The 25,621-nt window shown below is 51.5% G+C and overlaps 1 protein-coding gene and 1 non-coding gene across 6 annotated transcripts in view; both read right to left on the bottom strand.

The window, feature by feature from the left end:
* SIRT2 (sirtuin 2) overlaps nucleotides 1-25,621 on the bottom strand; it is a 28,764-nt gene that overhangs the window by 2,395 nt on the left and 748 nt on the right. Inside the window, exons 2-12 of one of the 5 annotated variants that reach the window (XM_055250555.2) lie at nucleotides 25,355-25,479; nucleotides 24,940-24,986; nucleotides 20,383-20,431; nucleotides 19,977-20,090; nucleotides 16,696-16,737; nucleotides 16,447-16,553; nucleotides 16,280-16,336; nucleotides 15,677-15,745; nucleotides 2,687-2,816; nucleotides 477-536; nucleotides 145-200 (exon numbers count right to left, since the gene is read on the bottom strand). In XM_055250555.2, coding sequence (XP_055106530.2) covers nucleotides 145-200; nucleotides 477-536; nucleotides 2,687-2,816; nucleotides 15,677-15,745; nucleotides 16,280-16,336; nucleotides 16,447-16,553; nucleotides 16,696-16,737; nucleotides 19,977-20,090; nucleotide 20,383 — 636 coding nt within the window. In that variant the 5' untranslated portion in view covers nucleotides 20,384-20,431; nucleotides 24,940-24,986; nucleotides 25,355-25,479. The remainder of the gene's footprint in view (nucleotides 1-144; nucleotides 201-476; nucleotides 537-2,686; nucleotides 2,817-15,676; nucleotides 15,746-16,279; nucleotides 16,337-16,446; nucleotides 16,554-16,695; nucleotides 16,738-19,976; nucleotides 20,091-20,382; nucleotides 20,432-24,939; nucleotides 24,987-25,354; nucleotides 25,480-25,621) is intronic. The other 4 variants (XM_055250553.2, XM_055250556.2, XM_055250554.2 and 1 more) reach the window with 4 other exon arrangements.
* On the bottom strand, nucleotides 8,038-8,145 carry LOC129467200 (U6 spliceosomal RNA). The gene has a single exon (XR_008652325.1). It is a non-coding gene; the product is annotated as a U6 spliceosomal RNA (small nuclear RNA).

Below are 25,621 nucleotides of genomic sequence, written 5' to 3'. Positions count from 1 at the left end.
CCGCCCCCCAGCAGCAAACCTCCCTGCCGCCCCCCACAGCTGCGGAGGCGACCTTTCCTGAGGCAGGGCCGAGGCTGCCCCCATGGGGCCCAGCACAGGTGGAGGCGGCGGTTGGGGATTCGGGGAGGGCGGGAGGCCACTTACTGACTGCATACAGGAGAAGAAACGCGCTGGGAGGCTCTCACCAAAAAAGACAATATCTGAGGTGGAGACAGATGGACGGATAGAGACAGTGACATGGGGAGGCAGAGAGGACAGGTGGGAGCAATGGCAGACCCGGAGGCTGCGGTGGGAGTTGGGAGCAGCGGGGACCGGCCAGGGGCACACACCCCATTCTCCCCAGGATGGATCTGGGGCACTGTTCAGAGAGACAGAGGTGGCCAGATGTGTGGGGGTGTGGCCTTTGGGAAGGGGTCAGGGGGAGGAGGGGACCCCCACCCAAATCCACCTGGGCAGGTCCCTGACCCGAGGCTCACCAGGCTTCACCAGGCTCTGACAGTCCTCACACTTGGGCGTCACCTCAGAGAAGATCTTCTCTGGGTGTGGGGAAGGGGAAGAAAGAGAAAGCGGTAAGAGGATCTGGGCCCGAGTCTGGAGGTGCAGCACCCCCACCCCTCTTCCACTGTTAACATGAACACACCTCCGTCACTTGGAGTGTAACGGGTGTCTCCTGAGGTGTCCACTCTGCTCAGAAAAGACCTCTCTTCTTGTTGTTGCGTTTTTTTCTTTGTTTTTTTTTTTTTGTTTTGTTTTTTGAGATAAGGTCTCACTCTGTTGCCCAGGCTGGAGTGCAGTGGCACGATCATGGCTTACTGTAGCCTCAACCTCCCAGCTTCAAGTGATCCTCCTGCCTCAGCCTCCTGAGTAGCTGGGATTACAGGTGCATGCCAGCACGCCCGGCTAAATTTTGTATTTTTTGTAGAGACAGGGTTTCACCATGTTACCCAGGCTGGTCTCAAACTCCTGGGCTCAAGCAAATCTGCCCACCTTGGCCTCTCAAAGTGCTGCAATTACAGGTGTGAGCCACTGCGCCCGGCCTTATTGGTTTGTTTGTTTGTTTGAGACAGGGTCTCGCTCTGTTGCCCAGGCTGGAGTGTGGTGGTGCAATCATGGTTGAGTGCAGTGGTGTGATCATGGCTTACTGCACCACCGACCTCCCAGGCTCAAGGGATCCTCCTGCCTTAGCCTCCCGAGTAGCTGGGCTCACAGGCATGCACCATCACACCTGGCTACATTTTATTTTTTGTAGGGATGGGATCTCCCTATGTTGCCCAGGCTGTTCTCAAACTCCTGGGCTCAAGTGATCCACCCACCTCGACCTCCGAAAGTGTTGGGATTACAGGCATGAGCCACTGTGCCTGGCCTTACTGCTTATTGATTTAGGAAGCTTGAAAGCATTTCTGGCCAGGTGTGGTGGCTCACGCCTGTAATCCCAGCACTTTGGGAGGCTGAGGCCGGTGGATCATCTGAGGTCAGGAGTTTGAGACCAGCCTGGCCAACATGGTGAAATCCCGTCTCTACTAAAAATATAAAAATTAGCCAGAGGTTGTAGCACGTGCCTGTAATCCCAGCTACTCGGGAGGCCGAGGCAGGGAGAATTGCTTGAACCCGGGAGGCAGAGGTTGCAGTGAGCTGATATTGCGCCACTGCACTCCAGCCTGGGTGACAGAGCAAGACTCCATCTCAAAAAAAAAAAAACAAAAAAAAAAAAACAGAAAGCATTTCTGTCACTTGCAATCCACCGAATTCTAAGTCATTTGCTCAACTGTCCATTCATTCATTCAGCACACATTTATAGAGCATTGTTTCAATGTCAGTAGTCGGTAATTTTCTTTAAAATATTTCTGCATGGACAGCATGATACCGTGGGTGCTGCCTGTGACGCTGCTGTCAATGACACATAATGGGGGTAATGTGAATTGTACACTACCCCCAGCTGCTTGCAGTTGGGCTATTCAGGAATCCTCAGCCCAGGGGCACTCAGCTGGCATTTTATCAGAACAGCCACACTCCAGAGGCCCTTCTGCAAATGCTGCAGCTGTCCTTATCTCACAGGGACACCAGAGGCTTTGTTAAATCAGCATAAAGAATGTCAGAAATGGCTTTCCATGAGTGGAATAAGTGACTTCTTGTTTCTTTTTTTTTGAGACAGAGTTTTGCTCTTGTTGCCCAAGCTGGAGTGCAATGGTGCAAACTCAGCTCACTGCAACCTCTGCCTCCCAGGTTCAAGCAATTCTCCTGCCTCAGCCTCCCGAGTAGCTGGGATTACAGGCGCATGCCACCACACCAGGCAAATTTTATTTATTTTTTTTATATCTAGTAGAAACGGGGTTTCACCATGTTAGCCAGGCTGGTCTTAAACTCCTGACCACAGGTGATCCGCCTGCCTTGGCCTCCCAAAGTGCTGGGATTACAGGTGTGAGCCACCGCTCCTGGCCTACTATGATCTATTAAAAACAGCCAAAGACAGGAGATCAGTCAGGCAGTTGGGCTGCAGTGAGCCATGATCACCCCACTGAACTCCCTGCATGGGCGACAGAGTGAGACTCTGTCTCAAAAACAAACAAACAAACAAAACAAAACAAAAAACCAAAGACTTGCCAGGACAGAATGGGTGCCCACTGCATGGAGACACTGCTCCTGGTGCTGAGAGGAGGCCTGTCCCCAGGATGCCCTCCAGACTCACCTTTCATCCAGCTTAGCGGGTATTCATGCCGGCAGCTGGCGCTGACGCAGTGTGATGTGTAGAAGGTGCCGTGGGCCTCCACCAAGTCCTCATGTTCCAGCCCCGCTATTCGTTCCAGGGTATCTATGTTCTAGAGGGAGAGATGGAGGGGAGAGGGGTGAGGAGTGAGCCGCCCCTTGTAGGCCAGAAGGCACAGTAGGGAGTTGAGGCCACGAGAAGCAGTGAGGTGGTGGGGACAGGTGAAGGGAGGGAGGAGAAGCAAGTGGCAGGGTTTATCTGAAGACTCTTCTGTTCATCCCAATGGTGCCACTTAAAGGGTGACAGTCAAGGCTGCTTAAAGGCAGGGGCCAGGCTGGGCACGGCGGCTCACGCCTATAAGGCTGAGGTGGGAGGATCACTTGAGGCCAGGAGTTCAAGGCCTGCCTGAGCAACATAGCAAGACCCTGTTTCTACAAAAAATAAAAAAATGCAAAAAAAAAAAAAAAAAAAAGGGCGCAAACCTAAATATCTATGAGGCCAGGCCCACAGCCACTCCACAGCCTGTGTGGCTTTTATTCTGCAAATTCAGGCCATTTGCTTCCATTTTTCAGAAAAAAAAAAAAAAAAAAAAAAAAAAAAAAAAAAAAAAAAAGTTGTTTTATTAGAGCCAGATGCTTTATTGCCACCTGTCATTAATTATTGAAATTAACACACATTTACAATGTCTCTGTTATTAATGGAGCCCCCTCAGATGTGGCATCCTTGTGCAGTGCGCACCCTGCACAGCTGCATGTGGCAGCTCCAGGCAAGCATTAACATAAATGAATCAGGAGGGCTTACTAGGTGTTTTTTTTTTTTTTTTTTTTTTTTGTGAGATGGAGTCTTGCTCTGTCACCCAGGCTGGAGTGCAGTGGCACAGTCTCGGCTCACTGCAAGCTCTGCCTCCCAGGTTCAAGAGATTTTCCTGTCTCAGCCTCCCAAGTAGCTGGGATTACAGGCATGTGCCACCACGACTGGCTAATTTTTGTATTTTTATTTTTATTTTTTTTTTGAGACGGAGTCTAGTTCTGTCGCCCAGGCTGGAGTGAAGTGGCGCAATCTCGGCTCACTGCAAGCACCGTCTCCCGGGTTCATGCCATTCTCCTGCCTCAGCCTTTCCGAGTAGCTGGGACTACAGGTGCCCGCCACCACGCCCGGCTAATTTTTTGTATTTTTAGTAGAGATGGGATTTCATCGTGGTCTCGATCTCCTGACCTCGTGATCCGCCCGCCTCGGCCTTCCAAAGTGCTGGGATTACAAGCGTGAGCCACCGCGCCTGGCCTAATTTTTGTATTTTTAGTAGAGATGGGGTTTCACCATGTTGGCTAGGCTGGTCTCGAACTCCGGACCTCGTGTTTTGCTTGCCTCGGCCTCCCAAAGTGCTGGGATTATAGATATAAGCCACCGTGCCTGGCCATGTTTTTTTATGTATTTGAGACAAGGTCTCACTCTGTCGCCCAGGCTATAGTGCAGTGGTACAATCATAGCTCACTGCAGCCTCCAACTCCTGGGCTCAAGCAATCCTCCCACCTCAGCCTTCACATCTGGCTGATTTTTAAAATTTTCTGTAGAGATGGGGTCTCACTATGTTGCCCAGGCTGGTCTAGAGCTCCTGGGCTCAAGCAAGCCTCCTGCCTCGGCCTCCCAACGTGCTGGGATTACAGTATGAGCCATCATGCCTGGCCCTTCCTTGACTTTAATCACTATCTTCCCCTTTAGTAGCCAGGGTCCTTTCTTACTATGGCCTATTTCATAGATGGCATATTCACCTGTATTCTTTTTGTTTTTTTGGAGGCAGGGTCTTGCTCTGTCACTCAGGCTGGAGTGTAGTGGTCTGATCACGGCTCACTGTAGCCTTCACCTCCTGGGCTCAAGCCATCCTCCCACCTCAGCCCACTGAGTAGCTGGGACTACAAGCAAATGCCACCATGCCCGGCTAATTTTTTATCTTTTAAATTTTTTTTGTAGAGATGGGGGGCGGGGTGGTCTCCCTATGTTGCCCGGGCTGGTCTTGAATTCCTGGGCTCAAGTGATTCCCCCACCTCAGCCTCTCAAAGCGTTGGGATTATAGGTATGAGACACTGTGCCCGGCCACTGTTTTTTTTTTTTTTTTCCAGATGGAGTTTCACTCTTTTTTTTTTTTTTTTTTTGAGTCGGAGTCTCGCTCTGTCACCCAGGCTGGAGTGCAGTGACACGATCTCGGCTCACTGCAAGCTCCGCCTCCCGGGTTCACACCATTCTCCTGCCTCAGCCTCTCCGAGTAGCTGGGACTACAGGCGCCCGCCACCACGCCCGGCTAATTTTTTGTATTTTTAGTAGAGACGGGGTTTCACCGTGGTCTCGATCTCCTGACCTCGTGATCCGCCCACCTCGGCCTCCCAAAGTGCTGGGATTACAAGCGTGAGCCACGGCGCCCGGCCTGATGGAGTTTCACTCTTGTTGCCCAGGCTGGAGTACAATGGTGCGATCTTGGCTCACTGCAACCACTGCCTCCTGGGTTCAAGCAATTCTCCCTGCCTCCGCCTCTCAAGTAGCTGAGATTATAGGCACCCGCCACCATGCCTGGCTTTTTTTTTTTTTTTTCTTTTTTTGAGACGGAGCCTTGCTCTGTTGCCAGGCTGGAGTGCAGTGGCGCGATCTCAGCTCACTGCAAGTCCACCTCCCGGGTTCAAGTGATTCTCCCGCCTCAGCCTGCCAGGTAGCTGGGAACACAGGCGCGCGCCACCATGCCCAGCTAATTTTTGTATTTTCAGTAGAGACGGGTTTTCACCATGTTGGCCAAGATGGTCTGGATCTCCTGACCTCGTGATCCGCCCACCTCAGCCTTCCAAAGTGCTGGGATTATAGGTGTGAGCTACCACACCCGGCCACTGTTTTCTTTTGAGACTGATACTTTCCATATTAAAGAGGTGGGAATGTTCTTTTCTGCGTAGACATTTGTGCGCCCTCATTTTTCTTAAAACACCTAGCCCCTTTGGAGCAGCTGTTGTTTGCCTGTGAGGAATGTTGCTAAAGCAGGTGCCGACAGAGGACACCGGCAGAGGTTACACAGAGATGGCTCGTCACGTGTGGCCCAGGCCCAAACTGACAGCGTTTCCCAGAGACTCCATGAACAACGGGAAGGGTTTGTTTCCCTTCAAGGGCAGAATGAATGCTCTAACTGCCTTCTGGGCTCCCTACCAGCAACCACCTTATCTCCAAAGCCTACAGACAAGAGTCACTGTCACTGTTCCCACATGCCCTGTAACTTTCCTCCCTTGCCCGCTCTTCTAAATCTTGGTTTTGCCTTTGGTACTTGACTCAGTCTACCCACTGACTCCCTTACATGTGAGTGAGCAATTTGCAAATAACTGAACAGCGTGGAAAAGAACCACTGAAATATCTCTGCGTTCTGTGTTATTCTTTGACAACATGTTTTTTTTTTTTTTCCTTTTTTCTTTTGACAGGATTGCTCTACTGGTCCAGGCTGGAGTACAGTAGCTTGATCATAGCTCACTGTAGCCTTGAACTCCTGGGCTCAAGCAATCCTCCTCTCTCAGGCTCCCAAGTAGCTGGGACTACAGGTGTGCACTACCATGCCCGGCTGATTTTTTTTTTTTTTTTTGAGATGGAGTCTCGCTCTGTTGCCCAGGCTAGAGTGCAATGGTGCAATCTCGGCTCACTGCAACCTCTGCCTCCCAGGTTCAAGTGATTCTCCTGCCTCAGCCTCCTGAGTAACTGGGATTACAGGCACGCACCACCACACCCGGCTAATTTTTGTATTTTTAGTAGAGACAGGGTTTCACCATGTTGGCCAGGCTGGTCTTGAACTCCTGACTTCGTGATCTGCCCACCTCAGCCTTCCAAAGTGCTGGGATTATAGGCGTGAGCCACTGCACCCAGCCTCACTGAACTATCTTTAAGCTGAGAAGAGTAAAGTGGTGGTGAGGGGGGCTGGGGTACCCTACCCAGCTGTGACATTTACATTTAAACCTGAAAACAAAAGTGAAGTGCCTACAATACAGTCAGACTAAGCTTTTAAAAAGCATGAAGCAGACCAGGCGCGGTGGCTCAGGACTGTAATCCCAGTACTTTGGGAGGCTGAGGTGCGTGGATCACCTGAGGTCAGGAGTTCGAGACCAGCCTGGCCAATGTGGTGAAACCCCGTCTCTACTAAAAATACTAAAATTAGCCTGGCCTGGTGGCGGCACCTGTAACTACTTGAGAGGCTGAGGCAGGAGAATCGCTTGAACCTGGGAGGCAGAGGTTGCACTGAGTGGAGATTGCAGCATGAAGCTGCAATGTGGGTGTGGAGATGGAAAGCTCTTCCAGATAAGAGGTTAAGTTTAAAAAAAAAAAAAAGGCCAAATTCAGAACCTCTTGTATAGTATAAATATCATGAATATAATTTATTTATTTATTTATTTATTTATTTATTTATTTTGTGAGACAGGGTCTCACTCTGTCACCCAGGCTGGAGTGCAATGGCATGAGCTCAGTTCACAGCAACCTCTGCCTCCTGGGTTCAAGAGATTCTCATGTCTCAGCCTCCCAAGTAGCTGGGACCACAGGTGTGCACCACCACGCCCAGCTAATATTTGTATTTTTTTGTAGAGACAGGGTTTCACCATGTTGGCCAGGTTGGTCTCGAATTCCTGACCTCAAGTGATCCGCCTGCCTTGGCCTCCCAAAGTGCTGGGACCACAGGTGTGAGCCACTGTGCCGGCCTAAATATCATGTATATAATTTAAAAGAACTACAAGCCTTTTTGCTGTGGACATTACAGCAACTTGAGTGAACAAGACAACTATCCAAATGTTTGAATGGATACTTGTATCTTAAAAGAAAATAGCATCATACATAGCTTCAAAAAGTGCTGCATCCTCACAATTCAAAAAGGAGCAAAGACAGTGTGTTCCCCAAAACTGGGTCAGTAACAAAAAGTGGCTGAGGTTGAAGAACAGGGTGACATGTTTGAATAAAGTGCTTTCATGAGACATGAGAGTGCAACATTTTTTTCCACCTTTATATAACATATTGCATACAATATACCTTTCTTTTTTTTCTTTTTAGACTGAGTCTCACTCTGTTGCCCAGGCTAGAGGGCAGTGGCATGATCTCGGCTCACTGCAACCTCTGCCTCCCGGGTTCAAGTGATTCTCCTGCCCCAGCCTCCCGAGTAGCTGGGATTACAGGCGCCCGCCACTACGCCTGGCTAATTTTTTGTATTTTTGGTAGAGACAGAGTTTCACTACGTTGGCCAGGCTGGTCTCAAAAACTCCTGACCTTGTGATTCGCCTGCCTCTGCCTCCCAAAGTGTTGGGATTACATGCGTGAGCCACCACACCTGGCCAAAAAATATGGAACGCTTCACGAATTTGCCTGTCATCCTTGCGCAGGGGCCATGTTAATCTTCTCTGCATCATTCCAGTTTTTAGTATATGTGCTGCCGAAGCGAGCATTATTTCTTTATTTTATTTTAATATTTTGTATTTTTTTAGAAACAGTTTTGCTCTGTTGTCCAGGCTAGAGTGCAGTGGCCTGATTACGGTTCACGGCAGCATTGAACTCCTGGGCACAAGCCAACCGCCTGCCTCAGCCTCCCTAGCAGCTGGAACTACAGATGTTTGCTACCACATCTGGCTTACTTTCTTATTTTTTGTAGAGACAGGGTCTCACCATGTTGCCCAGGCTGGTCTTGAACTCCTGGGCTCGAGCAATCTTCCCACCTCACACCTGGCCCATTTTTTTGTTTTTTAAACAGGATCACTCTCTGTCACGCAGGCTGGAATGCAGTGGTGTGATAAGAGTTCACTGCAGCCTCGAACTCCCAGACTCAAGCAATCCTCCTACCTCAGCCTCCCAAGTAGCTGGAACTACAGGCGTATACCACCATGCCCAGCTAACTTTTGTATTTTTGGTAAAGACAGGATTTCACCATGTTGCCCAGGATAGTCTCAAACTCCTGAGCTCAAAAGATCTGTGTGCCTCGGCTTCCCAAAGTGCTGGGATTACAGACGTGAGCTACCTTGCCCAGCCAGCAATATGCCATTTTCAATACGTATGTGTAGTTAAATCTATACATTAAATATTGCAAGTAGCGGAGAGATGCCTGGGTATTTCATGTTGACCCTGGAACATACTTATGTTGGTTTTGTGTGACAATGGCTCACCACTGATGCACCATCACAGTTAAGGGCATGGGTTCTTGCCTCTGACGGACTTGCGCAGTGACCACGGTGAGCATCCTGACAGAGTACTTCATCCCAGGCCTCAGTTTGTCATCTTGTCTGGTGAGTTTAATCACCATATAACAAATTAGCCACAAACTAACACAAGAACAGAGCTGGGATCTTTCTGCTCACCAACTGGATGGTGACCCTGCACGAATGCACAACCTTTTTGTGCCCCAGTTTCATCCTCTGTCCAGACTCCCGAGTCCTGCTGGCTCTCTGGTCAATCAAGCCTTTCAGCTTCCACAAGCCAATTCCTCATGCAGCCCCAGCACAATTCCCTGCCCCCTTCCCCCCATCTCAGAAAAAAAGCAGCCGGCACCAGGCTGCAAGCTCTCAGGTGGTCCTGGGCTCTTTCTCTCACAGCCACAGCCCCTCTGTCAGGAAGTCCTGTTGCTGCATCTTCAAAACAGATCATAACCTGCCCACTTCTCCCCGCTGTGATGACTCCTGCCCTGGTCCAGCCTCCACCCTCTCCTGCTTGGACCATCGCGGCGGCCTCCTGTCTGGTCTCTGTAGCTCCTTCCTCACTGCCCCCACAGTCTGTCCCCAAGACCGCCAGAGGAGCCTGGGAACGCCTGAGTCAGGTCACGCCCCTCTCGTGCTCAGAACCCGCCCGTGGCCCCATCTCACTCAGGGTAAAGGCCAAGTCCCTCCCTGTGGCCCGCAAGGCCCTGTAGGAGCCATCCTCATCACTCACTCACATCCTGCTTCTCAGGACTCTCCGAACTGACCAAATACAGGCTTATAACTAGTGGCATACAGGCTCACCTCAGCACCTGTGCACTGGCCATCCCTTTCCCGGAGCACACTCTTTCCCCAAATAACCCCAGGCGCTCTCCCTCTCTTCCTACAGGTCTTGCTTAAATGTCACCTTCTTAGAAAGGCCTCCCCTGACCAAGACACCTGTCTGCATGAATACTTGTATCTTGAGAGAAAATAGCATCATACATAGCTTCAAAAGTACTGCATCCTCACAATTCAAAAAGGAGCAAAGATAGTGTGTTCCCAAAAATTGGATCAGTGACAAAAAGTGGCTGAGATTGAAGAACATGGTGACACGTTTGAGTAAAATGGTTTCACGAGACATGAGAGTGGAACATTTTTTTCCACCTTTATATATTGCATGTAATAAACCTTTTTTTTTTCTTTTGAGTCAGGGTCTCTCTCTGTTGCCCAGGCTAGAGTGCAGTGACGCAATCCCGGCTCACAGCAACCTCCACCTCTCAGGTTCAAGCGATTCTCCTGCCTCAGCCTTCTGAGTAGCTGGGACTGCAGGCGCCAGCCACAATGCCTGGCTAATTTTTGCATTTTTAGTAGAGATAGGGTTCTGCCACGTTGGCCAAGCTGGTCTGGAACTCCTGACCTCAAGTGATCTGCCCACCTTGGCATCCCAAAGTGCTGAGATTACAGGTGTGAGCCACTGTACCCAGCCCAGTTTTTTTTTAAGACAGGATCTATGTAATCCAGGCTGGAATGCAGTGGCATGATCACAGCTCACTGCAGCCTTGACCTCCTGGGCTCAAAAGATCCTCCCACCTCAGCCTCCCAAGTAGCTGGAACTAAGGGTGTATGCCATCCTCTCCCAACTAATGTTTGTATTTTTGGTAGAGACGGAATTGCACCACGTTGCCCAGGCTGGTCTCAAACTCCTGAGCTCAAGTGGTCTGCATGCCTCGGCCTCCCAAAGCACTGGGATTACAGCCGTGAGCCACTTTGTAATTTTCAATATGTAAATGCAGTTAAATCCATACATTAGGCTGGGCGCGGTGGCTCACGCCTGTAATCCTAGCACTTTGGGAGGCCGAGGCGTGTGGATCATTTGAGGTCAGGAGTTCGAGACCAGCCTGGCCAAGATGGTGAAACCCCGTCTCTACTGAAAATAAAAAAATTAGCCAGGCACGGTGGTAGGTGCCTGTAGTCCCAGCTACTCGGGAGGCTGAGGCAGGAGAATTGCTTGAACCTGGGAGGTGGAGGTTGCAGTGAGCAGAGATCGCGCCACTGCACTCTAGCCTAGGCGACAGAGTGAGACTCCATCTCAAAAAGAAAAAAAAAAAAAAAGAAAAAAAAAAAAGAAATCCATACATTAAATATCGCAAGTGGCAGAGAGATGCCTGCGTATTTCACATTGACCCCGGAAGGTGCTTATGCTGGCTTTCGTGTGGCAATGGCTCACTGTTGATGCACTATTACAACAGGTTTGTGGGCACAGGTTTTTGCTTCTGACGGACTTGGGCAGTGACCACGGTGAGCATGCTGACAGGGCACTCCATCCCAGGCCTCAGTTTCTCATCCTGTCTGCTGAGTTTAATCATCATCTAGATGCTGCTTCTCCAGCTGGGATCTTTCCACTCACCAAGCGGATGGTGACCCAGCACCAAGTCATAACCTTTTTGTTCCTCTGTCCAGACTCCCATGTCCAGCTGTCTCCCCGGTCTGTTGCATATCTCAACCTCCACAAGCCTCCAACCAACTCCTCATCTGATCCCGGCACCGTTCCCCGCCCCCTTCCCACCATCTCAGAAATAAGCCTGTGTTTGGGCTGCAAGCCGTCAGGTGGTCCTGGGCTCTTTCTCTCACGGCCACAGCCCCTCTATCAGCAAGACCTGTTCTCCATCTTCAAAATAGTCATAGGCCGGGCGTGGTGGCTCACTGCTGTAATCCCAGCACTTTGGGAGGCCAAGGTGGGTGCATCACTTAAAGCTAGGAGTTCAAGACCAGCCTGGCCAACATGGTGAAATCCCGTCTCTACTAAAAATACAAAAATTAGCCGGGCGTGGTGGCAGGAGCCTGTACTCCCAGCTACTCGGGAGGCTGAGATGGCAGGATCATTTGAGCCCTGGAGGTGGAGGCTGCAGTGAGCTGAGACTGCACCACTGCACTCCAGCCTGGGTAACAGAGTGAGACCCTGTCTCAAAAAAAAAAAAAAAAAGAAAAAGAAAAAAAAATAGTTGGGTGGTGGCCCCTGCCCTGGTCCAGCCTCCACCCTCTTCTGCTTGGACCATCATGGCCGCCTCCTGTCTAGTCTCTGTATCTCCCTCCTCACTGCCCCATAGTCTGTCCTCGACACTACCAGAGGAACCTGGGAACGCCTGAGTCAAGTCACGTCCCTCCCGTGCTCAGAACCCGCCCGTGGCTCCATCTCACTCAGGGTAAAGGCCAAGTCCCTCCCTGCGGCCCGCAAGGCCCTGTAGGATCCATCTTTGTCACCTCCCTGACCTTGGCTCCTCCACTCTCTCCTGCAATCTCTTCATCGCTCATTCACATCCCGCTTCTTGGGACTCTCTCTTTTTTTTTTTTTTTGAGATGGAGTTTCGCTCTTGTTGCCCAGGCTGGAGTGCAATGGTGCAATCTTGGCTCACTGCAACCTCCGCCTCCCAGGCTCAAGCGATTCTCCTGCCTCAGCCTCTTGAGTAGCTGAGATTACAGGCATGTGCCACCATGCCCACCTAATTTTGTATTTTTAGTAGAGATGGGGTTTCGCCATGTTGGTCAGGCTGTTCTCAAACTCCCGACCTCAGGTGATCTGCCCACCTTGGCCTCCTAAAGTGCTGGGATTACAGGCGTGAGCCACCATGCCCGGCCAGGACTCTCTTAACTAACCAAATACAGGCTCATAACTAGCGGAACACAGGCTCATCTCAGCACCTGTGCACTGACCATCCCTTTCCCGGAACACACTCTTCCCCCAGATAACCCTGAGGCGCTCTCCCTCTCTTCCTATAGGTCTTTGCTTAAATGTCACCTTCTCAGAAAGGCCTCCCCTGACCAAGACACCTGTTTAAATGTTTGAATGGATACTTGTGTCTTGAGAGAAAATAGCCTCATACATAGCTTCGAAAGTGCTGCGTTCTCACAATTCAAAAAGGAGCAAAGATAGTGTGTTCCCGAAAACTGGTCAGTGACAAAAGTGGCTGAGGTTGAAGAACAGGGTGACATGTTTGAATAAAATGGTTTCATGAGGCTGGGCGCGGTGGCTCATGCCTGTAATCCCAGCACTTTGGGAGGCTGAAGCGGGCGGATCACGAGGTCAAGAGATTGAGACCATCCTGGCCAACATGATGAAAGCCCGTCTCTACTAAAAATACAAAAAATTAGCCGGGCATGGTGGCAGGTGCCTGTAATCCCAGCTACATGGGAGGCTGAGGCAGGAGAATTGCTTGAACCCGGGAAGTGGAGGTTGCAGTGAGCCGAGATTGTGCCATTGCACTTCAGCCTGGGCAACAAGAGTGAAACTTTGTCTCAAAAAAAAAAAAAAAAAATGGTTTCATGAAATATGAGAGTGGAACATTTTTTTCCACCCTTATATAATATATTGGTTTTTGTTTTGTTTTGTTTTGTTTGAGCGTAGTCTTGCTCTGTCACCCAGGATGAAGTACTGGAGTACAGTGGTGCGATCTCGGCTCACTGCAGCCTCTGCCTCCCAGATTCAAGCGAACTTTGTGCCTCAGCCTCCTGAGTAGCTGGGATTACAGGCACCCACCACCACACCCGACTAATTTTTGTATTTTTAGTAGAGACAGGGTTTTGCCATGTTGTCCAGGCTGGTCTTGATCTCCTGATGTTGACTTCGGCCTCCCAAAGTGCTGGGATTACAGACGTGAGCCACCGCGCCTGGCCTTTATATAATAGTTTGTATGCGATATGTCATTTTTTTTCTTTTTTTGAGATGGAGTCTCTGTCACCCAGGCTGGAGTGCAGTGGCGCAATCTCGGCTCACTGCAACCTCCACCTCCCAGGTTCAAACAACTCTCATGCCTCAGCCTCCTGAGTAACTAGGACTACAGGCATGTGCCACCACGCCTGGCTAATTTTTGTATTTTTAGTAGAGATGGGGTTTACATCAGCACCCCCCTTCCCGAACACATACACTGTTTCTGACTCCCCTTCCGGCTTAACTGTGTTCCAGGGACCATGACCATCTTACATGCTCAGTATGTGGTGTCTCCATCTTGTCCATCATCTCCCTCCCTGCAGTAGGGAATCAACTCAGTGAACATTTACTTTGACAGAAGCTGACAAACAAGGGCCAGCAGGGTCTTGGGGTGAGTGTCATGACATCAACCACAGAAAGCACTTGGCTTCAAGCGAGCTGTTATCATATCTGAGCCACGTCCCGGAATAATGGTGACTCTCTGGGCAGAAGGTTTATTCTGAGCCTGGAGTCTCCCTGTGTTGCCCAGGCTGGTCTTGAACTCATGGGCTGAAGCGATCTCCCACTTTGGCCTCCCAAAGTGCGGGGATCACAGGGCTCTTCCTCTTGGAAGAAGGAGGCCTCCGCTGCCCTCTGCCTCCCACCAGCCCCAGGTGGGAACACCTGGCCCACCTGAGAAATCTGAACCTAAAGCCAGTTGTTCCTCCCCCTGGCGGTAGCTTTCGGGGCTGCAGGTGCCAAATTGCCAGGTGCAGGGAGAAAACACTAGAACACTTATTTATTTTCAATGTTAACGCTCTGTTTTTTGTTTTTTTTTTTTTGAGACGGAGTCTCGCTCTGTCACCCAGGCTGGAGTGCAATGGCACAATCTCGATTCACTACAACCTCCGCCTCCCAGGTTCAAGCGATTCTCCTGCCTCAGCCTCCCAAGTAGCTGGGGTTACAGGCACCACCACACTTGGCTAATTTTTGTATTTTTAGTAGAGACGAGATTTCATGATGTTGGACAGGCTGGTCTCGAACTCCTGACCTCGTGATCTGCCCACCTCGGCGTCCCAAAGTGCTGGGATTACAGGTGTAAGCCACCGCGTCCAGCCACCTGTTTTATAATTCGGGGTTCTGAGGTGTGATCTAGAGCTTGAATGAATACTGTTGTAGTGCATCATGTCATTTCTATACGTATTCATAAAACAGGTAGAGGCAGCAACATTTTGTTGTTGTTTTGATTTGTTTTTTGTTTCTTTGAAACCAGGTCTCCCAGGCTACAGTACAGTGGCACCATCACGGCTCACTGCAGTCTTGACTTCCTGAACTCAAGCAATCCCCCTACCTCAGCCTCCTGAGTAGCTGGGGCTACAGGCACACACCACCCTGCCCAGCTAATTTTTGTATTTCTTATAGAGACAGGGTCTCCCTATGTTGCCCAGGCTGGTCCCAAACTCCTGGGCTCAAGCGATCTCTCGCTTTGGCCTCCCAAAGTGCTGGGATTACAGGTGTGAGCCACTGTGCCCAGCCCATCAAGATTTTACTGTTAGGGGTGTGAGACTCTCCAAACCAGAAGCCAACAATGTGAGCCATCCTTGCCTGAATGCCCCAGGGAGAGGCCCTTGGCTAAGCATTTGACGTGTACGAGACATGTTTATAATTGGGCAAAGCATAAAAAAGTATAAAAAGATGCCCCTTCCTTAAGGCACAACATCTACTTGTTGGATGCCTGTCATAGTGTATGGATTTTGTTAGATGAAGTCACTTTGGAAACTCTCTCATAACCAATGCGAAATCTGGGGTACCTATCGTGCACACAGAGTCCCTTCAGCTCCTTCCACTTCACACATGGGATGGCCCTGAGAGGAGGTCACTGCCACCGCACTGCAGACCTGAGAGGGCAAACCTGTTCTGGCCCCTGTTTGACAGAAGGGGAAACTGAGGCAGAGAAGACGTGACTCACGGCAGGTCATGCAGTAAGGAGGCAGTAGGCCAAACTCTGGCCCTGCATTGCTGGAGTCCCCACCTGAGCTCTTGGGCACGCAGCTCTGCTCCTCCGCTGAGGACACCATGCCCATTCCACCCACCCGTCCTCTTCCCAGGATGCTCGCATCTGCCTACCTGGGTGTAGCAGCGCAGCAGTAGCCCTTTGTCCTTCAGCAGGCGCATGAAGTAGTGACAGATGGTCGGCTGCAGGGAAGAATGACAGCACTGCTGATGATTGTAGGGAACAGCCACAGGCCACTGCCATGTGCCAGGAACTGTTCTAGGCACTGCCACTGTTTTACCCCCAGGGAACCATCACAGCAGCTGTGTCGGGGAGAGACCACCGCTATCCCCAGATCACAGATGAGGAAACTGAAGGGCAGGGAGGGGGATTGTGTTGCCAAAGTCACATGGTGGGTAAGCTGCAAAGCTGAGATTCGCACCCAGGCAGCCTGCTGCAGGGTCCTGGGCTCTCAACAGCATCGTTAGTGCAGCTAAGCCTTGCAGCAGCCCTCTTCAGACAGTACCATCAGCTTCACTTCATAGGAGGCAAATCGGAGGCTCAAGGTCGTAAGATGAAGACATGAGGAACCAGGACTTGAACCGAGGCAGTCTAGGCCCAGCACCTATGTACTTAATGGCTACATAATATTTGTCTGCAGGGCCCTGGGGGGAGCTTCCCATGCGTGCCCTGCCCCAACCCTTCCTGTTTCGCCCCCTGCAAAAGAAAGATCTCACCTTGAACTGCCCAGGATAGAGTTCCTTGGCGAGGGCGAAGAAGGGTTCTGGATGTTTCTGTAGGAGAGATAGCCAGAGGGCCAGATGCCCCAGGCAGGATGAGGGTTGGAGCCAGGTGACCCCCATCCCCACCCCTCACAGACGCCCCTTCCTGGGGGAGCACAAACCTTGAAATAGCTGATCTCGAAGATGGCCTCTGGGTAGGGAAGACGGTACTTCTCTAGGTTGTCATAGAGGCCGGTGGATGGAGAGCGAAAGTCGGGGATGCCTGCGGCTAGGAAAGAGGGGGTCAGGGAGCAGTTGGTCTATACCATACTAACCCTCCCAGGACAGGGCTCAGATAGGGCTCCTCCCTGGCCCTTGGGAGGGACTCCCCAATTCTTGGGGGTGGCTGCTGGGGGAGTAGGGTTACTTACATGTGGAGATTCCAGCTCCCACCAAACAGATGACTCTGCGACCTGGAGGAGAGGAACTTATGCACCATATGACACTGTTTGCTCAGTCCCTACAATAGCACCACCCATCACAGCCCCTGACACCATTTACTCCACGCTAGGCCCTGGGGCAAGCATCTCAGATGCATGACGGGCCTTCCAATCATCTAGAGGGGGATGGTGTTAACATCCCCATTTTATAAATGAGAAAACTGGGGCTGAGATAGGGGAAGAAGTCACACAATCGACTGTGGAAGAGCCAGCCAGCGGATAAAGAATCCAATGTTGGGCTGGGTGCAGTGGCTCATGCCTGTAAGCCCAGAACTTTGGGAGGCTGAGGCAGGCGAGTCATCTGAGGTCAAGAGTTTGAGACCAGCCTGGCCAACATAGAGAAACCTCGTCTCTACTGAAAATACAAAATTAGCCAGGCGTGGTGGCACATGCCTGTAATCCCAGCTACTTGGAAGGCTGAGGCAGGAGAATCACTTGAACCCAGGAGGCGGAGGTTGCAGTGAGCCGAGATCATGCCATTGCACTCTAGCCTAGGTGACAGAGCAAGACTCCATCTCAAAAAAAGGAAAAAAAAAAAAAAGAGAGAGAGAATCCACTGTTGGAAATTACACCAACTTGGACTTGAGAAAAGGCCATTTGAGGATAAGGACCCTGGGCTGAGCAGAAATAGCTGGTGGCTGGTGAGTAGCCACCAGGCCATAGTACCCTGGCATCTGCCCATCAGCTGATAGACAGGCACAAGTGTGACATGCTGTGGATCAGGTGCCTCTGGGATACCTTGTCCAAGGGAGGACAGCAAAGGTGAACAGAGCACAAAGCCTGCCACAGCTTCAACCCTGAGCTTCAGCTCTGAGATGCCATCAGGCCAGGCCTGGTTGAATCCAGTGGTGGCTACATGTGGTCTGGATTCAGGGGACCTGGGGTCAAATCCTGGCTCTGCCACTTGGCAGCGGTTTGACCCTACACTGAGTCATGACCTTTTTGTGCCTCCTTTTCCCCCTCTGTCCAGATCACTTCCATAATGATCTTACAGGTATAATGTGAAGATCAAATAATAGGACACTTGTAAAGTGCTGAGCCCAGTGCCTGGCAAATAGTGAAGGCTCAATTAAGTGGTTAAAAAGAAATTTTTAGGGCCAGGCCCGGTGGCTCACTCCTGTAATCCCAGCACTTTGGGAGGCCAAGGGGGGCATATCACCTGAGGTCAGGAGTTCAAGACCAGCCTGGCCAACATAGTGAAACCCCATCTCTACTAAAAGTACAAAAATTAGCCGGGCGTGGTGGCAGGCACCTGCAGTCCCAGCTACTCGGGAGGCTGAGGCAGGAGAATCGCTTGAACCCGGGAGGCGGAGGTTGCAGTGAGCCAAGATAGCACCACTGCCCTCCAGCCTGGGCAACAGAGTGAGACTCTGTCTCAAAATAATAATAAGAAGAATAAATTTTTAGAGCAGTGAGGTGAGGGTTGGAGCCTCACCTTTAAATTTTTGCAGAGAGGGAGTCTCGCTTATTGCCCAGGCTGGTCTTGACCTCCTGGACTCAAGTGATCCTCCTGCTTTCAGCCTCCCAAAATGGTGGGATTATAGGCCTGAACCACCACGCCCGGCCTCAATTAGTTGTTATTATTCATTACTATCTCTTCCTGGGCACCCTCATGAGCCAATTACCCCAGAATCCAGGTGCAGGAGGACACAAGGAACAAATGCTTTGTAGCCACTGCCTGTGTTGTCTTTGGGGCCTGCCCAGGCTAAAAGATGGCTGCAGACAGCTGCTCGCCTGCCACAGGAGAGGGAGGCTTAGGGCAGCAGGCCTGGCTGCCCGAGGAGGGAGACAGTGGCAGCTGGAGGACAGGGACACGGGAGAAGACGTCCTCAACAAAAGGCTGCTCAGGAACCACAAAGGGTCGATTGTTCTAGTTGAGGACCGCTGAGGGCCTGGTTTCTCAGACTTTGGTGACCTCAACTCGTGGCAAGAAATATAAATTTCAGGCCTGGCGGGGTGGTTCATGCCTCTAATCCTAGCACTTTGGGAGGCCGAGGAGAGTGGATTGCCTGAGCTCAGGTGTTTGAGACCAGCCTGGGCAACATGGTGAAACCCTGTCTCTACTAAAATACAAAAAATTAGCCAGGCATGGTGGTGTGCATCTGTAATCCCAGCCACTCGGGAGGCTGAGGCAGGAGAATTGCTGGAACCCAGGAGGTGGAGGTTCCAGCCTGGGCAACAGAGCAAGACTCCATCTCAAAAAACAAAAAGAAAAAGAAATATAAATTTCATGGTGACTCAGTAAGTGGACACCTATCCCCACATCTGAAATAAGCCTCCTGTAGTAATAACCACGGCACACCCTGCCACAGCTCTCGCTATGTTCCAGGCCCTGCTCTAAGCATTTGCATTTTTATTTATTTTTAAAATTTTATTACTTTATTTATTTTTTAGTCAGGGTTTCACTGTGTTGCCCAGGCTGCAGTGCAGTGGTGCCATCATAACTCACTGCAGCCTCCAACTCCTGGGCTCAAACAATCCTCCCTTCTCAGCCTCCTGAGTAGCTGAAACTACAGGCAATGCCCCCACATCTGGCTATTTTTTTTTTTTCTTGTAGAGATGGTGGGGGGGGTCTCACTAGGTTGCCCAGGCTGGTCTTGAAAGCCTGGCATTGAGTGATCCGCCATGGCCTCCCAAAGTGCTGAAATTACATACATGAGCCACTGCACCTGGTCCTATATTAATTTATTTAGCCCCCCCCAATAACCTTATGAGTTAGATACTATAATCATTATCTTCATTTTATGAAACAGGCCTGGTCAATCAAAGTGCAGAAATTCACTCAGCAATGGAGAAGCGACCCAGGTCTGGCCAATCAGAGGCATGGGGGCAGGCATGTGACTCAACCTGGACCAATGGGAGCCAATCTCTGCTGTCTGGTTTGAACTACTGGGAAAAGGTGCTCTCTCGGTGGCAGCTCCTAGGCTAGTGGAACATGCATTTGCAGCTGCCAGGAGTTACCTTTACCCCAACACAAGAAAAGCAGCATCAGAGAGAGTTATGATTTTTAACAAAGTGGAAGCACCTGGACCCAGCCGTGCTTCCAGCTGGATTACAGCCAACACACTCCTTTTTGGCTTAAGCCAGTTCCAGTTGGGTTTCTTGCTACTTGTAAAGAAAAGGTTTCAATAAATGGTTCAAGTGGCTGGGGATGGGAGGTCACTTGGGGCCAGGAACCGGGCAAAGTGGCCCAATCCTGACAGGGGACTCACAGCGTTCGCTCTGCATGTACCGGGCCACCCCTTCCAAGGTCAGCTCGTCCAGCAGACGCTCCTTCTGGCTGCCCAGGCTGAGCGTCTGGGAGAATAAGTTCCGCAGGAAGTCCACTGACCGGAAAGAAGAGAGACAGCGGCAGGACGGGCATTCAGCCAGAGGGCATGGATGTCTCCAGCACCCTGGCCCCAGCCCTGGGGTCCCCGGCCTCCCCACATCTAAAGGCACGAGGCCTAGCCCAGCCAGGGGCCTCCAGGAGCCTGCTCTGGCACTGGTACCCAACCCATTGCTACATACTTCGAATGTCACTCCTGATGGAGTTGAGGAGGTATCACCCACACCCCTGCCCTGAAATCCCCCCGCCCCCCAGAACCCTGCTCCCTGTCCCTCCAGGAAGATACTCACTGTCGGCTTCTCCACCAGTGGCTCCTCCCTCAGAGTCTGAATCTGAGTCCTGGAAGGGGTGGGGTGGAGTGGCCAGGCCCGAGAGGTGGGATTAGGGAGGGAGGAGAGGGGGTGATACCAGGTTTGGGGAAAAGGCTCTGGCAGGAAGGTGGCCTGAGGAAGTGCGGGGTGGTGGAGAGACTGCACTGGGGCTAGCTGGAGGGCTCTGGGACAGGCTGCCCGGGTTGGAGTCCTGGCCATGCCAGTCCCCAGGAGCACGACCTCATGTGAGTGGCTTCGCTTTTCTTTTCTTTTTTGAGACAGTGTCTCGCTCTGTCGCCTAGGCTGGAGTACACTGGCGCAGTCACAGCTCGCTGCAGCCTCAACCTCCCAAGCTCAAGGGATCCTCCCACCTCAGCCTCCCAAGTAGCTGGGACCACAGGCGTGTGCCACCACGCCAGGCTAATCTTTTTGTTTGTTTGTTTTTTTGTAGAGACAAGGTCTCCCTGTGTTGCCCAGGGTGGCCTTGAACTCCTGGGCTCAAGCAAGTCTCCTGCCTCGGCCTCCCAAAGTGCTGGGATTACAGGCGTGAGCCACTGTGCCTGGCCGTGACTTTGATTTTCTAAGTCTGGGTGTCCCTCTCCTTGGAAAGGGAGCTCAGGTGCTGGGCGCGGCAGCAGCGGCGGGGGAAGTGCTCAGTAAGCGCTGGCAGTTGCTGTTAATATTATCACAGCCTGGGGTCTTCCCTTTGTTCCCGGGTCCCCTGGAGCGTGGGGCTGCTGTCCCTTCCCAGCAGCCCTGGGGGCCTCTGAATAATGTCCCAAGTCACTCTGGCAATGATTCCAATGCAAAGCCTCGGTGCTCACTGCAAGGACCTATGTGCCCCCTGCTCAAGGCCCCAGATGCTCTCTGCCCACTCTCCAGCGACCTCTGTCTCCTTCCTCAAAGCCTCCCCTCAGCCCAGCTCTGGACTGGCAGGTCTCTGGGACTCTGTCCAGGGCCTCTCTGCTTTCTCTTTCCACTTTCCTGGGGTTACCTGTCTCATCCATGCCAATGGCCTCTGCCTCAGCACTCATGATACCATCTCTCTGCCCCCAGATCCGGGGTTTCCTGGCTTCCTGGACACCTTGCCCTAGGTGCCCCCCAGCCTCTCACTCCTACTATGTCCCAAACGGACCCTGGCATCTCCCCCAAGCCCATCCTCCTCCCAGGCCTCATCTCAACGCGATCATACTGTCCCCGCCGTCAGCCAGATGTTTCCTGCCCCCGCCTCCCTCCTCGCCCTCCTGCCACAGCCCTTCAGCTCCAGAGCATGTACCCTTAGCCTCCTAAGGGTCTGTCCACCAACCCCCTTTCCCTCCCCTGGGTCCACCTGGTCCAGCCTGTCCTCTTCTCCAGGGGTCCTGCCCCAGCCTCCCCCCTCCCCACCAGCCTCCCAGCCTCAGTCTCCACCTCCCATCCACCCTGCTGCCCTGCATGTGAGGCTGTCTGGGTCAGCTCACTCCTCTCCACTTCAAAGCCCCTTCTCTCTGGTTTCTCCAGTGTTCCCAGACATCTATGGAATTGCCAGGATGTCCACAAGGGCAGGGGCTTTGTCTGGGTGCCCAGCCCTGAGAACAGGGACTGGCTCCTGGCAGGGGTTCCAGGAGCTCCTCCACCTCAGCATGAATGCCTGCTTCAGGCTGGACCACGGCTGGGCCCTGCAATGGATTTCACCAAAATGCAGTTCTGACCAAGCCACCACCTCAGACAACTCCCTTCCCCCGACACTCACTGCTCTGCGTCCGAGCCTTTTTGAATAAGACCCTCCCTTCCAAACATATGACAATTTAAAAAATTGCTTTTTAAGATTGCGCAACTCCGGCTGGGCGCGGTGGCTCACGCCTGTAATCCCAACACTTTGGGAGGCTGAGGCAGGAAGATTGCTTGAGGTCAGGAGTTCAAGACCAGCCTGGGCAACGCAGTGAGACTCTGTCTCTATTTAAAAAGAGAGAGAAAGGCTGAGCACGGGGGCTCATGCCTGTAATCCCAACACTTTGGGAGGGTGAGGTGGGTGGATCACGAGGTCAGGAGATCGAGACCATCCTGGCCAACACGATGAAACCCCGTCTCTAATAAAAATACAAAAAATTAGTCAGGCATGGTGGCACGTGTCTGTAGTCCCAGCTATTCAGGAGGCTGAGGCAGGAGAATTGCTTGAACCTGGGAGGTGGAGGTTGCAGTCAGTGAGATCACCCCACTGCACTCCAGCCTGGGTGACAGAGCGAGACTCCATCTCAAAGAAAAAGAGAGAGAGAGAAAGAGTGAGAATGAGAGAGAGAGAGAAAGAGAGAGTGGACAACCTCTGCAAAAACCTTGACTATACTCGCGTATACTTCAACAACATATAACTTGGGGCACTCGCCTTGTAATTGCCCAGGCCCACCCTTATAAAGATAACCACTGTTAGCTAAGCTTAATGGAAATTACTCCAGTTTTCTCTGCATAAAACTAATTATTTTTACAGAAATAGGTCATAGTACAATACAACATCTTGAGTTTTCAGCAGAACAATATACTACAGACCCACCTAATTTAAAAAATAATTTTTTAAAAAAAGAGACGGCATCTTGGTATGTTGCCCAGGCTGGTCGCAAACTCCTGGGCTCAAGTGATCCTCCTGCCTCCCAAAGTGCTGGGATTACAGGTGTGAGCCACTGTGCCCGGCCTCACCTCATTTTTCAGAGCAGCTACATAGTATTGGATTGTATGGATGAAACATAGTTCATTTAACCCATCCACTGACAGCCATTTGGACTGTTTCCAGTTTTACCCTGTGACGGACAATGCTGCATTTTATATCCTCGCATCTCTCTCTTTGGGACTGAGGATCCTTTTTAACATTCAACCTTTTTCTCTGACAGTGGTCGTGCTTTGGGGGCCAGGCGAGTGAGTTGCCACGGCCTAACAGGAGGCTCTTATATCCTTAGCAAGGCTCCACTGTGCATTCGTGAAGTATTCTGATGCCTGCTTCTGCACCACCCCATGTCTGAAAGGCAATCTTGGGGGTGTGGGTGGGCTGGCACTCTTTCAGGCTGTACACAGTGAGGCTATGTGGAAGGCCTGTGCCCAGCGTGTGTCTGCAGCTTGGCCTAAGGGAGAGCTGGAGGTGCTGACGGGGACCTTCAAGCTCCTATGAGACTGCCTGTCCACCTCTCCTGGCAGCCTCTGGCAGGCGGTGTGCCCAGTGCTGGAGGACTCAAACCCTTCCCTGCTCCTCTAGCCCAGGGACAGGGGATAAGTGACTTAACAGCTCTGCCTCAAATTCTGCATCTATAAAATGGCCATGATAGGCATTTCTCTTCACAGGGATGCCAGGAAGATGAAATGAGATGAGGCAAGTTTGGCGCTAAACAGTATGTCCAGCTGGAGTAAGCCATCAGTAAATGATAACCACGACTATAACGAGCTGACCACCACCAGCCACCCAGTTACGGAACACATCATACTCCTTCATGCCCCCCAGGTCTTCGCACAAGCGATACCTGTTGTGTGGATCACCATTTCTCACCTTGTCTAAGAAAATTCGAAGTCACTCTTCGTTTATGCTATGTCTGTATCTTGGTCGGACAGCTAGACCAGCCTGTGGATTCCTCCAGGGAATGGCCTGGCTGGAATCTTCTTTGACCCAGAAAGTTTTCTCTGTGCTCCCACAGTGCCCTGAGTTTCTTTACTTTTCTTCCTTTTTTTTTTTTTTTTTTGAGACTGTGTCTTGCTTTGTTGCCCCGGTTGGAGTGCAGTGGCACAATCATGGCACACTACGGCCTTAACCTCCTGGGCTTAAGCAATCCTCCCCCAACTCAGCCTCCCGAGTAGCTGGCACTGCAGGCATGCACCACTACACATGGCTAATTTTTAAATTTTTTGTAGAGGTGGGGGCCTCCCTATGTTGCCCGGACTGATCTGGAACTCCTGGGCTCAAGCGATCCTCCTACCTCAGCCTCCCAAAGTACTGGGATTACAAGCATGAGCCACTGTGTCCACTGGCCCTGAGTTACTTTCTTTGTTTTTTACTTTTTAGAGAAAGGGTCTTGCTCTTTCACCCCAGCTGGAGTGCAGTGACGCAATCATAGCTCACTGCAGCCTCAAACTCCTGGGCTCAAGCGATCCTCACGCCTCAGTCTCCTGAGTTATTGGAATTACAGGCATAAGCCACTGCATCTAGCCCCCTGAGTTACTTTCCTCATGCTGTGAGATCATTTTTTCCCATCACTCGTCCACGAGATCTGTGCGTTCCAAGACCAAATGGGACATCTGTCTCTTCCAGTCCCAGGACAAATGTGGTTCAGAAGGGATGGCAGGCAGTGGCAAGGAAGAAGGAAAGTTTGGGAGGACAGGCCTGGACTTGAGGCTGGAAACTCTTCTCTGACAATCCCTAGAATCTGCCTTTCCCCAGAAAGCTGCACTGGGTGGTGTGAGGGATTGGGGCGATGAGCCGAGGGCCCTGGGGTGACTGTCTCCCCTTTGCCACCTCCCCCCAGTGTGGGATGTGGAACAAGTCCGTCTCTCTCCTCCCCTCCACCCTTTCCCCCATCTCACCTGAGCCTCCTGCACCTTCCCTGCCTGGGTCTCCAGAGGGTGAGAGGCTGGGGGAGGGGAGCAGAGGTGGTTACAGTGGGGAGAACGATTAAGGGGGGAATAAAGGGGTTCAAATGGTCAGTGAGGGGGCAAGAACACCTACCAACCTAGTTACACTGGGATGGGATGGTGGTAAAAATGGAGCAGAGGGAGGGAGGGGATGGAGAAAAGATCTTATCCGCATTCAAAGTGATGCTGGGAGAGGTGATTAGTGAGGGGCAGAGAGGCTGGAGAGGAAGATTTAGGAGGAGAGGGAGAAAGTAGGGGCTTTTGCTCAGGCTGGTCTTGAACTCCCGGGCTCAAGCGATCCAACCACCTTGGCCTCCCAAAGTACTGGGATTACAAGCATGAGCCATTGTTTCTGGCCCTGACTTACTTTCTTTCTTTTTTACTTTTTAGAGAAAGGGTCTCGCTCATGTCACCCAGGTTGGAGTGCAATAGTGCGATCATAGCTCACTGCAGCCTCAAATTCCTGGGCTCAAGCGATCCTCCTCCTCCTACCTAGGGGATTCAGGGCATGAAGGAACACTCAGGAGGAGTTAGGAAGGACACGACAGTGTGTGAGTGTGTGTGCGGGGAGGGTTAGATTTACAAGGCAGAGGGAAGTTTAGGAAGGAAGAGAGAAGGGAAGAGACGCTTTGGC

The sequence above is a fragment of the Symphalangus syndactylus genome, chromosome 17 (assembly GCF_028878055.3).
Source record: "Symphalangus syndactylus isolate Jambi chromosome 17, NHGRI_mSymSyn1-v2.1_pri, whole genome shotgun sequence".
NCBI lineage: Eukaryota > Metazoa > Chordata > Mammalia > Primates > Hylobatidae > Symphalangus > Symphalangus syndactylus.
This window is presented reverse-complemented; position numbering and strand designations above follow the sequence as displayed.